The sequence below is a fragment of the Emys orbicularis genome, chromosome 1 (genome assembly GCF_028017835.1).
Source record: "Emys orbicularis isolate rEmyOrb1 chromosome 1, rEmyOrb1.hap1, whole genome shotgun sequence".
NCBI lineage: Eukaryota > Metazoa > Chordata > Testudines > Emydidae > Emys > Emys orbicularis.
Genome location: NC_088683.1, coordinates 247466981 through 247481964, shown reverse-complemented (window position 1 = coordinate 247481964; position 14984 = coordinate 247466981). Strand labels below are relative to the sequence as shown.

The following is a 14984-nucleotide window of genomic DNA, read 5'->3' as shown; positions in this document are numbered from 1 at the left end:
CGACCTAGGCGGTTGCCTAGGGCGCTAACATTTGGGGGACGGTGACCGCAGCGGCCGGATCTTCGGCCGCCCCAGTCGTCGTCGGTATTTTGGGGGCGGGACCTTCCGCCACCTCTGTCGGGGGCGGTATTTGGGGGCCGGGACCTTCCACCGCCTAGTGCGGCAAAAAAGCTGGCGGAGCTCCTGACTGAGTTACAAAGTGAGAGGATTTTTTCTCCCCCTTGCTGTTCACTTTTACAAAAGAGAATAAGCACTTCCCCTTAACAGTGTTAATCTATGCTCAGTGTGAGTGGCAAGGGTTTGGGAGGACTGGGACATCATCATCTTTGGCATCAGCATAAACCCTTCTCTGCTTAGCCAGTGACTAGCACTCCAAGGTTTGGTTTGTGAGGGGATAAGCTATACTGATTATGAGCACCTTTACACTGGTATGACTGCGTCTACACTGGGGATTTGTAGCACTTTAATCAGATTGGGTTTTAAACTGATATAGTTAGAATGGTACAAAAACTGTATGTAGAACAGCCCTAAGAGCAGTGAAGTTAGCACCTATTTACTTCACAGGGGCAGTGTGCTGCTTAATTACTTAACATTTGTAAAGTGTCTTGAAAATGAAAAACATTACTACGTATAATTGTAAACCGTTGTAATTTTTTTAAAGGTTTGAGCAGGAGGAGTCAGTCTCGTATATGGAACACAAGGAAGCTTTGCTACAGGCCTTAGAAAATCTTGGTTGGCCTGTTTCTTATGATGATGTGACACTTTTGGAAGATGAGATTCTGGCAGGGTTAACATACATCCAACAAGCCTCTGATCTTCAGGAAGCTGCCAAAAAGGAGATTCAGAGAACCTCTGTATCGCACATCAACCACAGTAAAATGGTAGGTTGTACTAGCAGGGCAATCAAACATTTTCTTTCAAATGTTCTTCAGTGTGTGCTCCTAGGATAATTTCACCTGTCACTTAGCTACTTGATAGGTTGGCACTAACCATAACTCTATACAAACTGGGGAAGAACATGCAGACTGAGTTGCTAATCATGCTTCTAAAAAGAGATGAAGCTGTAGTGATCACCTGCTATTTTGTAGAAAAGTTTGTTTCCCTATTGTAACTAGACCAGTAAGGGGTTGTGTCACTGCCTGCCCTGCATCTCTGGGATCTTAAATGCTAAGCTGCTGTGGCTCACAGTCCAGACACCAGCAGCCAGCAGACAAGCATTCTGGCTTTGTCTTCACTACCCGCCGATCCGGCGGGTAGCAATCGGTTTATCGGGGATCGGCTTACCGCGTCTAGTGAAGACGCGGTAAAATCGATCCCTGATCGCTCTGCCGTCGACTCCGGAAATCCACCTCGGCAGGAGGCGGCAGCGGAGTCGGCGGCAGCGCGGCAGCGGTCGACTTTCCCGCGTCCTCACCGCTAGGTAAGCCGACCTAAAATACGCAACTTCAGCTACGGTATTCACGTAGCTGAAGTTGCGTATCTTAGGTCGGACCCCCGCTGTAGTGTAGACCTAGCCACAGGTTACACCCTGTCTTCCACCACCCAATTACTTTCTGCAGGGTGACCCCAATGCCTCCCCAGTCCTGAATTTTCCAAAAACCGTCTGACCTGTAGTGCCCAACCCTCTTGCTAAACATTCACAGAAGGTATTAAGTTCATTGCTCCTTAAAGAGACAGTACCCAGCAGCTTATTAGCTTAACTTGGGTTAAGGTAATCACTGTATTTGAATCAAAGCACGAAATTGGTTTATAGTAAAAGTAAAAAAAGTGTATTAACAAAAAGGGTTTAAGTGATACCAAGTATAAGGAATAAAGCTAGAAAGGATTACAAGCATACAAAAGTGAAAATACACTTTTAAGACTAAAACCTGATATAACTAACTCGTTCAAATAAGTGTTTCTCACCAAGTCTCTTTTCCAACTTGGCTGACCAGGCATTCTGGCCAGGACCTTTCATAGAGCTCAGAGTGCTTGGTTCCTTTGTCTCTTCAGATGAAGGATAATTTAGGGTTTTTCTTCCTCTCTCTTTATAGTCTAGTAAATCTTTGAAATGTATTCTTTGAAGGATATCCCTAGATAAAGTTCCTTTGCCCTGCTGGGTGTAGATGATAGGCTGTCTGGTGTAGACTCCATGCTGGTTCCTTCCCCACTGGTGGTTTTTGACAAAGCAAATGATCTCTTCCTGCAACCGCCAATACAATAGAGTAGCCTGTTGAATTTGTCCACACCTGGTTTGAGGTGTTGGCCTCTTTCCTTTGTCTGGAGAAAACCCATTTGTTAACTCCCCTGTCACGCCTGATCTAAACACATTTTAATCACATATTTCCAGCACACCTGTAAAGTTCTTTGTGGGTTAAACATACATATATCACATGAAAATTTTAATGATCATTGAGTTATTAGTTTTCCAGTGATATATTACATGCCACCTCTTGGGTAAATATTATAGCTCTGTGCCATCTGGAGTCACACCTATAAAAATATATGCATACACACATACCTCATGTTTCTTTTCATTAACAAAAGGTAGATTTGTTTCCTCTGAAAAGGAATACTTAAATGTAATCATTTAGGGTGAAATTCATGCCCCTGCATCGTACTAAGCCTGAGTAGTTAGATTTTGTGCAGGGAACTTCATAGGGATTGGATTGGATAGAATCCACCACCAGCCCAATCTGTTGGCTATCTGCCACCATTATTCCAATCTATGGGGCTGAAATAGTGGCGATTGCACCTCCTCATTTCCATTCGAGGTGCTTTTGGGCCATGTAAGTGCAGCAAATTTGAGCCCTTCTCTGGGTATATCTACACTGCATTGTAAACCCAGTTCTGTGGGATCTGGGCTTGTGGACTTGTTGTTTCCAAGCCCAGGCTCTAGCATCCACACTGCATTGTAAATCTGGATTTACAGTTGCTGGACCTGGGTCTCACAGCCATGCTAACACGTCCATTCTGCACTACACAGGCCTTCAGGCTCAGGCCTGCATCTTGCACTGTGTCCACATTGTAAAATGAAAGAGGTTGGACCTGAGTCTGAGTGATTCAGGCCCTGACCCATCTCCCTAGCAGAGTTGTAGGACCTGGTCCTGAGTGCTTGCTGACCTGAGTGAGACTGCTTTGTGAGTAAATGGAAGCAGAGCTTCGGCTTAAACCTGAGTCACAGCCTAAACATATCCTCTTTTCCCCCTGGCAGTTTCTCTGCCTGTGATCCTCCTAAACACAAGGCTAATAGAGAGCTTAAGTGGTTAAGTGGGCTTTGTGCAGGCCCTCCACCCTTTGGGTGAGTTTTACTATTGCATACTAGTGAGATTCCTGTAGGACATTTCTATATCTGTATGTACATATAACATATTCTTTAAATGTTTTTTCGGTAAGCTAAAACTTTCATTGCTTTGTAGATTGTTGACCATTGCAATAACTTTATGGTTACCATTTCTCTCTTCCAGCTCTTTAGAGCAGGGGTCTCAAACACGAGGCTCGCGGGCCGCTCTTCCCTGTGGCCCGCCAAGCTCCATGTGCCCCCCCCCAAGTTATTTTATGTGGCAGCTAAGCTCCCTGCTCGCTGCTCCCCAATGTTTGGGGCTGGGTCTCTCCCCCGGCCCCGCCTGCCACGCCCATGCGTCTCCCCTGAGTGTCCCCTGGGCTCACGTGCTGCCCCCTCACTGCCCGGAGCCTGCAGCTCATGCTGACTCCACTCCACTCTGCCGGCTTCCGGCATCACCTGCTGCCGCAGGGTCCTAGTGCTCCCCTCCACTCTGGCCAGGGCAGGCTGCCCTTCCCCTTCCCTTCTGCCCTAGTTCTGAGCCTCTCCAATGCCCCAAACCCTTCATCCCCAGCCCCACAGCCCTCACCCCTGCACCCCCTCCTATCTCCAAACTCCATCCCAGTGCCTGCACCCCAGACCTCCTCCCCCATCCAAACTCCCTCCCAGAGCCTTAGGCAGGTGGGGGTGGAGTTTGGGGGATGGCAGGTTCTGGGCACCACCAACATTTCTACAAACCTGCCACCCCTGGAAGAGGCAGAGCAGGGGTGGAGTGGTGGTGCAGCCCAGTGCAGTGGGGGGGCTTTAACAGAAATAAATCTAACTAAGTGCGTGTTTTGTCCTTTGAATGAGGTGCATTACTGTTGGTGGCGCTTACCACTTTCCAGGGGGGAGGAGCAGGGAGCCGCGTGCTCAGGGGAGGAGGTGGAGAAGAGACGGGGCAGGGGCGGGGCCTCATGGAAGGGGTGGAGTGGGGGTGGGGCCGGGGACAGCGAGGGGGGGGTGTCAGTGATGCGGCCCTTGGGCCAATGCACTAGTCCTCATGTGGCCCTCGTGGTCATTTGAGTTTGAGACCCCTGCTTAGCGGGTGTTTGAGGGCAGTTTGTAGAAGGCAAGTTCTGGGCTTGCAACTATTCTGAAGTGTTGAATGTGTGTGGGGCTTGGTTTTGGTGTGGTATGCAGGTGAGATACTAGCTGGCAAACTTGGTATATCACTTCCTTGTAAGTACCTGTGGGGGGTGCAGCTCCAGTATAGAATACAGGTATCCATACTTGTGCTGTAGGAAGAGTCCAAACTTAAGCTTCACGATTTTACTCTTTCAGTATGCCAACCCATGCTGAGGCACAGTGCCAACCCTTGCGAAAGAGGCACAGTGTCAAGCCTTCAGCTCTCCTACAGTTTTACAGTGATGGAGGGAAGTAGATTTGAACTCCAAATCAATACTCCCTCCCTGTACAAATTAATCAGCCCCAAATGCAGGTAACATACATACAAAAGTTTACCATAAATCAATGAACATTATTTCTAAGAAACAGCAATTATGAATAACTTGCCAACAGATTCCATTTTGGTTTGACAATATTTATTAACAGATAATATTTACCACTTAACAGTATCCATAAAAAAGAATGCTGAAATTGAGATAACAAAAGTACATATCTCCCTCTGGGTCAGAGTTAAGGATGTAGTGACATGTTACATTTTTTTAGGCTTAACAAGAATAGTTTATTTATTTGTTTGAGTGTAATATTTATGATATGCTTACATATTCTTTCTTGTTTTCGTTTTGTAAGTTATGTGATAGGTAAATACATTTTTGGCCTTAGTCTTAAATGTTTTTTCTTTTTTTTCGAATATGGAAATGTTTTTTTAGTATTTTCTTACAAAATGCCTTGAAGTAAATGTGTGCATGTGTATGTATGTCTGTGTGTATGGTGGGTTTTCTTTTTGTTTTTTGTTTTGTTTTAATTTAGAATTTCTTTGCAAATATAAATATTTTTTAATTTTTATAAAAATGCATAAACAGTTTTTTAAAATAATTGTCAAGGCTAAACTGATTATCACTCTGAGTATTTCTTGGAAAAGAATTTTCCTTCTCCAATTAAGATTTTTAAATTAATTAAAATTTTAATTGATCTAATGCTTTAGATTCAAAATAACTTGTGTGATGAAATATTTATTGATCCAAGACAGCTACTTAATTTAGTAACAATTGCATAGTATGAAATCTAAGGATAAACTTAAGGCTGTGGCTGAACATCAAGAGACACTAGTGATCACAATTTTTAGAATGGCTATTGAAAACATTTCCCTAAGTTTCTCTCATTTTCATAGTAACTACAATGCAAAGGCTTGGTGCTACAAGGTGCTTAGGCCCAGATTGGAAATTAGGAGCCTAAATACCTTTGAGGATCTGGCCCTTAGTGTTTTCACTTCCCTTTGGTTTCAGTGGGATTTGAGAGTGCTCAACACCTCACAGGATCAGTATAAATCAGTATAATTCTACCGCTGAATAATTTCTTTTCTAACATAACCAACACACGGTTCATATTAGTATTCTGTTAATAAAAAGCAGCAATATTTCCTGTACTGGAGAGCTGATAGTTTTCAGATATGGAAATCCAGACAGTTGGGTTGTACTGTTTCACCCAGCAGCACATCAAGAATCTCATCTAGAATCTTAGGAACAGGTATTGCCCAATCTCTCTCTGTCTCTAGCAGATAAACAGTTCAGCTTTTCACCTCCAAAAGTCTTATGACTGCAGTTAAGCGGGAGATTTTCAAAGATATGAATGGTAGTTAAGCACCTATTTCCTATTAAAAGTCCATGGGAGTTGGACACCTAATTGCCATTTGTGGCTTCAAAAATCAAATTGCTTTTAGTAAATGGAGGATGACAAGGGAGAAGAAGTTTGTATTTGTTGAGTTTGTAGTGGCTCCCACTTCCAAAGAAAATGGTGATTTTACTTTATTTTCTTGTCCAAAGATATAAGGGATAGCTGATGAGGCAAATTCTGCCCTTGGATGTGCACATGTGGTTCTCTTTGATTTCAGTGGGAGCCATGTGGGTGTATCCACAGGTACAATATGACTTTTTTGAATATTGCTTTTTAAATAAAAAACTCAGAGATTGACTTTAGCCGCACTGATTGTGATGTTTCTGCTCTCTTTGACCATCACAATGCCTGTTGAAAGTGGAAGGTGAAAGATATTGAGATGAATGACAATCTTGATTGCCTGACAGAGAATGCTCAGTGTGTCAAATGCTGTTTGAAACCTGACAGCTCAAAGATTCAATGTGTTGCCAGTGCTGTGAGCAACCCGTTCAGAAAGAAACATAAAGTGCACTGAAATATCTCTAAATGACTCAGTCCTCTACAAAGGTTCATACTTAGCTCAGATTTCCACTTCAAAAGGATCCTTGTTCAGTGCATTTGAATGCAATTAAAGATATAACAACAAGGTGCACGACATGTCAGCTTCAAAGTAGAATTTTGCTCTCTCCCAGTAGGAACACAAATATACTTACTACCATTAGTGCCAGCGTGAATACAAAAAAGTCCTCAAAGAGCAATAACTTGTCCTTAGTGGAAGGTTGTAATCGGGATTCTCAAGCCACATCTTCTTAGTGTGCTTCTGTGTTTGTAGCTTTTGACAGTCCAAGAGCATTTACTTAGTTATTTTTCAGTGTATTGAAATTCATTTATCAAAATCTCTACATGTTTTTCTTACAACCACACACATAAAAACATAACTAAATTTGATAGAATTTTGATTAAAAGACAATGCCCCAAGCCAAAGAAGAAAGACAGATCAAACCACCTTCTTGGGCAAGAGCCTGAAGGTGAAATTCACTCACGTGCAGAGGGCCCACATAAGACCCTGTGCACCACTTTAACTCTTAACACAGGACTTTAGTGGAGCTTAAGTAATGAATGGGACATTGGACGTGGCTTATGCACTGGGGTACATTTTATCCTAAATGAATAGCTAGACCTTGTAATGTGCCTGTTCAATAAATGTCTGCTCTGTTGAATCAATCAAGGAAACAGATTCTTGAGTTGAGGGCCCTCATTGTGAATGCCCTGCCTCCAGACCACTCAGAAATCAAATCTACGAATAAACAGCATAAACAACTAACTCTCAACTGCAAGAATAGAGTACCAAGAGAAGGTTTGCTGAAAAACGGTTCTTCGAGTAGATGCAGCTGTGTATTCCACTTAGGTGTGTGCATGCCCAGCACACAGGAGCCAGAGAAATTTGCCTAGCAGTACTCTTAGATGGGCAGTGTTCATGTCTCATGGCCGTAGCCCCTTCCCTGGTTACATGAGGCGGTGCCGACCCCAGAGCTCTGTGTGGTCTCAACCTCACAACTTCTCAACTAGTTTAGTTTTTTTCTCTTGTATATAATTAGTAATACTGTTAGAGTTAGTTAGTGTCGGTGGTGCCCTCATGAGGGTTTAAACATTGTTTTTCGTCTGGGAGAGTAATTCCCCACTCACAGTGCTTGCTCTGTCTTGGTGAGGCCCAAGTCAAGGAGTGTTGCATGATCTACAGATTGTTTAAGAAACAGACTCAAGTGGCTCAAGATCTTCACCTGAAGCAGCATCTGTTTGAACAGGTCATGTGGCCTGCTTCAGTACCAAGGCACTCATCAGGTTGGAGATTGCCCTTGGGCTCAGAGAGCACTGTTGCTTCATGTTCCAAAGCAGACGCCTCTCCAAGAAATGGAGGAGCCATTCCCCTTTGACTGTGCTGAGGAAAAGGTTTCATAAAACCAATTGAGACTGCTCCAGGTCTCAGAGTGACTCTTCCACCTCCCCCAGGAAAAGCATGGGCCTGCATGGAGCTGTTGCTGACATGCAGGATGTACGGGTACCTCTAGCCCTTCCCCAGGACCTAGCAGGGATGTTAGAAACCCTGGTTCTGGCCTCCGGGCGACTGTTGAGTCCGGTGACAATGAGGGAGATGCTGGTACTGACTGTTTCCACTTTGGTGGCGTACCAGGCAGCTACAGACCTCCTCCTCCTTTCAGTTCCAATCTCTCCTTTGGCCCAGGACTTTTCCCAGGCTGCGTCAACTATAGCCCCTTTGACTGATAGAGCCGCTGATCCCTCGGATCTGTTGACACTGCACCCCATTGTTCTCTTCCACAGGTTGTGGAAGTGGGGTTGGTACTGGGATCGGTATAGGGGACTTTGGTACCAGGAACCTCCTTGGCACCCCTGCAGTCGGCACCACAAATGCTTCTGTGACAGCTTTCACCGCCCTTGACATCGGTACCATCAGATACTCTGGTACTGCTGTCTCCAGGATCCCAAGGCTTTTCTGCATCTGAGTCGGGGTCATCCTCCTGCTCTCCATCGCCCGACCAGTGTCAAGGGCCATTGATGGACCATTATGGGAACCAGGATTGGTACACATCTCATGATTGCGACGGAGGTCCCTGGCCTGGTGCCTCCTGGCTGCCAATGCCTAGTCTGTATCATGGAGGTCTCACTTAAAGGCAAGATCGCCAGCCAAGTCTGTGGTAGTGACTGTCCATCTGCTGCAGGCCCAGGCACCAGTGGTCCTTCTCCCTGTGGAGCATCCAGAGCCATCCTGTCTGGGTCTGTCAGCCGTAGAACAGGAGCTGGTTTTTAATCAGTTAAGGTCCTCGTCTTCATCTCCGAACAATGCTGTGCTGACTGGCTTATCCTCCCCTTTGGTACCGGAGGATTTTAAGGAGTATCAAGACTTTTTGTGGCATGTAGATGCTTCCCTTGGTACCAAAGCGGAGTTCTTGCAAGAGAACACCCACAAATTGATGGATATTTTACAGTCATCTACTGCCCCTGGGAGAGTCACCCTCCCTATAAACTATGCGTGCCTTGAACTGGCTAAGGCCCTCTGGAGCATGGCAGCTTTGGTACTGCCTGTGGCTAAGAACTTGGAAAAGCGCTCTTTCATTCCCATGTAGGGATTTGAGGGGTTTTACTTCCATCCATCCCCAAATTCCCTAGTCATAACTGCGATGAGCAACTGAGCCAGGCAGGGAAGGTTTAAGTCTACCCCTAAGGATAGGGACTTTAAATGATTGGACCTCCATGGGCAGGAAGGTTTATACCTCCTTTTCCTTACAGATGTGAATTGCTAACCAGCAAGCCTTGCTGTCCGTGTATAACTTTAACTGGACAGCTGTGTCAAGGTTTGCAGACCAACTGACCAAGGCCTCCTGGGAGGAATTTTGAGTGTTTGTCACTGAGGGCTGCTTGGTGGCTACAGTGTCCTTGAAGTCCACACTCAACGTCACGGACACCTCAGCAAGGGTGATGGCCTCTATGGTCACCACTAGGAGGGGTTCCTGACTGCATAATACAGGTATTGCCTTTGATGTCCAGTAAGCCATTGAGGATTTGCCCTTCAACAGCCACACACTGTTCTCAGACAAAACTGATGAGATGCTGCACCCCTTCAAGGACCCAAGGGCTACCCTGCGGTCCTTGGAGGTGTACATGCTGCCAGTGGAGATGCACCACTATGGTGTCCAACAGCAGCAGCAGTGCCCACCACAGCACGTTTGGCCAGCCTTTCCCTCCTTTGACGCAACGAGACTACCCCAGAAAGAAGGATAGGTCCCACAGGAGAAAGCAGTCGGGCTCGGGGTTCGGCCAGCCTACGTTCCCTCCCCCAACGCCTTCCAAGCGCCCATTTGACTCCTCGGTCCAGAGCACTGTTCCAGTCATTGCGCCTCACTCGTCATCCCCCACTTTGGGGACAGGCTGACCTGCTTTCACAATGCTTGGGGCTCGATCACTACCGACAGCTGGGTCCTTAGCACCATCAGATCAGGTTATGCCATCCAGTTCCTCTCCAGGCCTCCTCCTTACCCTCCCTCCCCATCCCTCTTCAGAGACCCCTCTCACGAGACACTGCTTCGTGAACAGGTCCACTCTCTGCTGGCTTTGGGAATAGTGGAGAAGGTTCCGCAGGAACATCAGGGTCACAGTTTCTACTCCCGGTACTTCCTGGTACCCAGATCCAAGGGAGGGATAAGACCCATCCTCAGTCTTTGCGACCTCAACAAATATATCAGGTACGTGAGGTTCCGAATGGTCACTCTATAGACTGTCCTCCCCATGTTGTCTCAGAATAATTGGTTTGCTGCTGTGGACCAACAGGAAGCCTACTTTCATGTGGTGATTTTACTGAGCCACAGAAAGATACTGTCATGGCTGAATGCCAATCTCAGTACACAGTGCTTCCATTCAGCCTCTCTTCTGCCCCCAGGGTTTTTACCAAATGCATGTTTAGGAAGTTTACTAAAGTTGAAAGTATTGCAGTGTGGTAAATGTTGATTTTTTTTTAAGCACACCTATACTATTGGTGTATGTTGACACATCAAGGGTAAATTGATAAAGATACCAGACCTTTGTACATAGCTAGGCAGTTATTAGCCAATGAGACTAATTCAGTTTCCATAGCATACCCAGGTTTAAAATCAGACTGAAGGGGATAAAGGAAATCTGAAGACTTTAGGTGAAGCCAGAATAGACTCTCACTACAACCTTCCCAGTAACCTTGACAATTGATAAAACTCTTGCTGTCAAGAGATAGACCCATAATCAAGGAACTAACGGTCTCTCTCATTTAAAGGATGCAAGAACTATATACTTTGAGAGATTGTGATGCAGGGATGGAACCAAATGAACATTGAAGTGTAATACATTAAAACCTTTTTAAGCAGTAAGGCATCTACAAGTTTCAGAATTGCATAAGCTTTAGTTGAGTCTTGTTTAGTTCTTCTTTTCTTGTATTTACTTTGATTTCCCCCCTCTATTTTCTGTATTTAAATAAGCCTTCTTTTGTTTATGCAAATTGGAATTGTGGACGTCTAGTGGGTGACAGATGCTGCTGCGCGTTCTCAGAGGAAGGAAATCCATTTCTGCCTTCAGAGGAGGCAGATGGGAGTCTGAGGTACCAGACTGAGTGCTCTAGCAAAGGCATTGGCACTAATCGGCGGTGGTGGAAGAGGGGCATGCCAGAAAGATTTGGAGAAGCCACTAGATCTGAGTATAGAAAGAGCCTAAAGACCAGGGGTAGTGTTGCATGCCAGGGATGTTGACACAATTATAGACAATATGATCCACTTTAAATGTTTGTAGGCTGGAATGAATCCAAAGCTGTTGTGTATTCTATTTTTTTTTTATGTTCAGCAGTACATTCAATTAGCAGTATCTTTGCATACACCCATGAAAACAGGGTCTGGTTTGTTGACCGTGGAGAGTAAGGATAAAATTTGAAGTTAAAAATGCTCTAGTGCAGTGGTGCACAAACTTTTCCAGTCATGCCCCCCTTTATCATTCACAGAATTTGTCTCCCCCTTACTTTTTTGCTGCTTCAGGTGGTGGCACTGCTTTCAGAGCTGGGCAGCTGGAGAGTGGTAGCTGCTGGCTGGGGTGTTCATGTTGTTTGCGGGGTGGGAGGACTATTTTTTTTAATCCTGCTCCTGTCCCGCCCTGCAATACCCATTCTGTTTTTATCCTGCCTCTGCTATTATGGCAGCGGGTCCTGTGGGACCCAGTTCTTTTGCGCCCCTCCCGAGTACCACTTGTGCGTCCCCCAGTTTGTGCACCACTGCTCTAGTGCATAGTCTTGAGAAGCATCATGCTACGTTGTCACAATTTTTTTGTTTATATCTCAAGTCCCTCAAAGCTTTATTTGTACTAATAAACTTACAGATTTTTGCTAAGACAGCTTGCAACATTTGAGCCAGATTCTCCACTCATGTAAAATTACACAATTTTATTGACCTCAGTGGAGCTATGCTGATTTACACTGTCTTAAAATCTGGCCCTGTGATTTTAACCTTAATGCTAAGCTGTCAGTAAGACAAAGAAATATCTCATGAGAATATACAAAGTTACAGCTTTCTGAAATGTTATTGAACATACAAGTACAGTGTATACTAGCTTTAGAGTCACTGCAGTGTAACAGACATCTTCAGTGAATCATAACATACATCCTGTATGTAGAACTCTCGAGATACAGGAGCTCTGTGAATGGACATAGGATGATTGCCACTGGGGAGCAGAAACTGAATGCTTGTGCAGCTGTAAGAAAAATTCTCTCTGGGAGTCTGCTGGGAATCACTTCACTGGTCTCTATGATCTTATGAAATAAGCAGCACATATATGCTTTTAGTATCTTGATCAATCATAATCAGCATATGCTGGCATGTTTTTTGGAAGATTTGGATTGACAGCCAGTATAAATACTATTTGCCAAGCCACACAGGGTACTTCTACACAGAGGTAAAAGACCTGCGGCTGGCCCAGGTCAGCTGACTCGGGCTTGCAGGGCTCGGGCTGCAGGGCAAAAAATTGCTGCGTAGATGCCCAAGCCTGAGCAGGGTGGCGTGTCCCAGAGCTCAGGCTACAGCCTGAGCCCGAACATCTACACAGCTATTTTTTTTCAGCACCAGAGTCTGAGCCTCACCAGCCTGAGTAATCTGACCCAAGCCAGTTGCAGACTTTTTATCCCTATGAAGAAGAACCCATTATGACATCGTTCTTTTATAATGTGAGAAATTTGTAATGGCTGTATTGTGCATGTTCTTAAATTTGCATGGATTAATTAAGCATTCTCTTAGAGTAAGCAAAGAGCTTTTGACTCTGACTACCCACACAAACCCCTCTTCCTAGTGCGTACCTCCTAGGAGGGACAGGGCTGGGTCTTTGCCTTCCTCCTCCCCCAGATCCCCTGTTGTGACAGCTCCCTTTTTCTGCCTTCTTTCCTTCTTTACTCCATGCCTGACTCTCTTGATCCATACTCCCTCCCAATGCCCAGCTCACTGGATCCCTGATTTCCCCATCTTCCCAGCTCGCCCAGCCTTCTACCTGCCCCCATCTCTTCCTTGCCGCCAATACCCTTTGCTGTCTCTCTCTCTCTCACTTATTGTTGGGGTCTGCTGCTGGGCTCAGCACTTCACTGGCAGATGCCAGGCTCCGATGCCCCAATCTGGAGAAACCCCTTCATTCCCAGCGGGAAGTGAGAGGAGCTGCCCAGTGCACTGGCCAGCTGCTTGGTGGAAATCAGCTCAAGCCTGTCACATCCGATTCCAACCAACCCTCCTCCAGCAATGGGCTGGGGAGAGAGATGGGAAAGGGGGTTGCAGATCTGGGGAGCTGGCGGTAAAAGAGGGGTCAGGGATTGAGGGAGCCGGGGAGAGGGGGGTCGGGAATCTAGTGAGCTGGGGGTTGAGGGGGATGGGTACGTATGTTGAGGACTGGGGGACCTACAACACAGAAAAAAGGTAGAGAACAAGAGCTGTCACCCCTGGGGACTTGGGGCATGAGGGTTGCAAAGACCCAGACCTGCCGCTTTTAGGATCTCTGCACTGGGGGCAGAGGTCTGTGGGGTGGGGGTCAGAGTGGAAGTGGGGACAAATGGGGGCAAGGGCAGGCTCCCACAAGCCCCCCGGCGCAGATTAACAGTTAAGTGGCTTTGTTCTAATCCCAATGCGAAGAGGACTACATCAAAGTGAACTAACGAATGAATATTGCATGACAGGAGGGACCAGAAGGTTGCTGTGACCATAGCATGAAATTACCAATCTTCTACCATGACTGTGCCGTGAATTATACATAAACTTATTGTGACAAAATCATATTCCCTGCTGACAGCTTAGTCTATGAGAATGGTGCATCTGAAACAGGCAAAGCCCATTAGGTGAAATTCACTCCAGTGCAGGGGGCTCTTATAAGGCTCTGTTGGTATATCTACACAGGGATAAAAGCCCTGCAGCCTCGCCATGTCTGGCCCGGGTCAGCTGAATCAGACTTGCAGAGCTCAGGCTGCAGGACTAAAAATTGCTGTGTAGACATTTGAGATCAGGCTGGAGCCTGAGCTCTGGGACCCTCCACCCTCGCAGGATTTCAGATCTTGGGCTCCAGCTCAAGCTTGAATGTCTGCACCATGATTTTTCAGCCCTGGAGCCCAAGTCCTGCAATCCTGAGTCAGCTGACCTGGGTGAGCCACAGGTTTTTTATCCCTGTGTAGACATACCCTATGAACCAGGGCCGGCTTTAGGACCTGCGGGGCCCGATTCTGCAGTCCGGGTCTTCGGCGGCACTTCGGAGGCGGGGGGTCCGCTCCGTGTCTTCCGCGGCATTGAAGGACCCCCCGCCACCGAAATGCCATCGAAGACCTCGGAGCGGACACCAAAATGCCGCCGGAGTGGGCCGCCGCCGGGTGAGCCTAAGGCGCGGGGCCCTCTTAGGTGCGGGCGCGGGGCCCTGTTACCTGCGGGGCCAGATTCCAGGGAATCGGGGGAATCGGCCTAAAGCCGGCCCTACTATGAACCATTTAGGTTCTTTGACATAGGGTTCAGTAGAGCATAGGACATTATGCAGGCCTCACAGTAGAGTATTTGAGAGATTTCCTGGAGATATCAAGAATGTTTTTTAAAAGTGCTTTAATATTTTTCCTATGAAAGATGTTTCCATGCCCATTGGTGAGGTTAGAACCGCTGTTTTAAAATTCAAAATGAGAACTTTTTAAAATGCAAACAATTTCTCCTAAGTGAGTTACCAACTTTTTCCTGTAAAATCCACATCAGCTTCAAAAAGTGCTCTACTGTTTGATGGAGCTGCTGACATCGGAAGATCAGCAGCAGACTTCTAAATTTTAGCAGATCCGTAAATTCTTTAAGCTGAGCTGCACTGTTAGTATTAGATTAAA

General features: G+C 46.1%; 1 protein-coding gene across 1 annotated transcript in view; it reads left to right on the top strand.

Moving 5' to 3' along the window:
- Positions 1–14984, top strand: part of VWA3B (von Willebrand factor A domain containing 3B) — a 141777-nt gene that overhangs the window by 64039 nt on the left and 62754 nt on the right. Inside the window, exon 22 of the mRNA XM_065423482.1 lies at positions 662–881. Within this exon, the coding sequence (XP_065279554.1) occupies positions 662–881 (220 nt within the window). The remainder of the gene's footprint in view (positions 1–661; positions 882–14984) is intronic.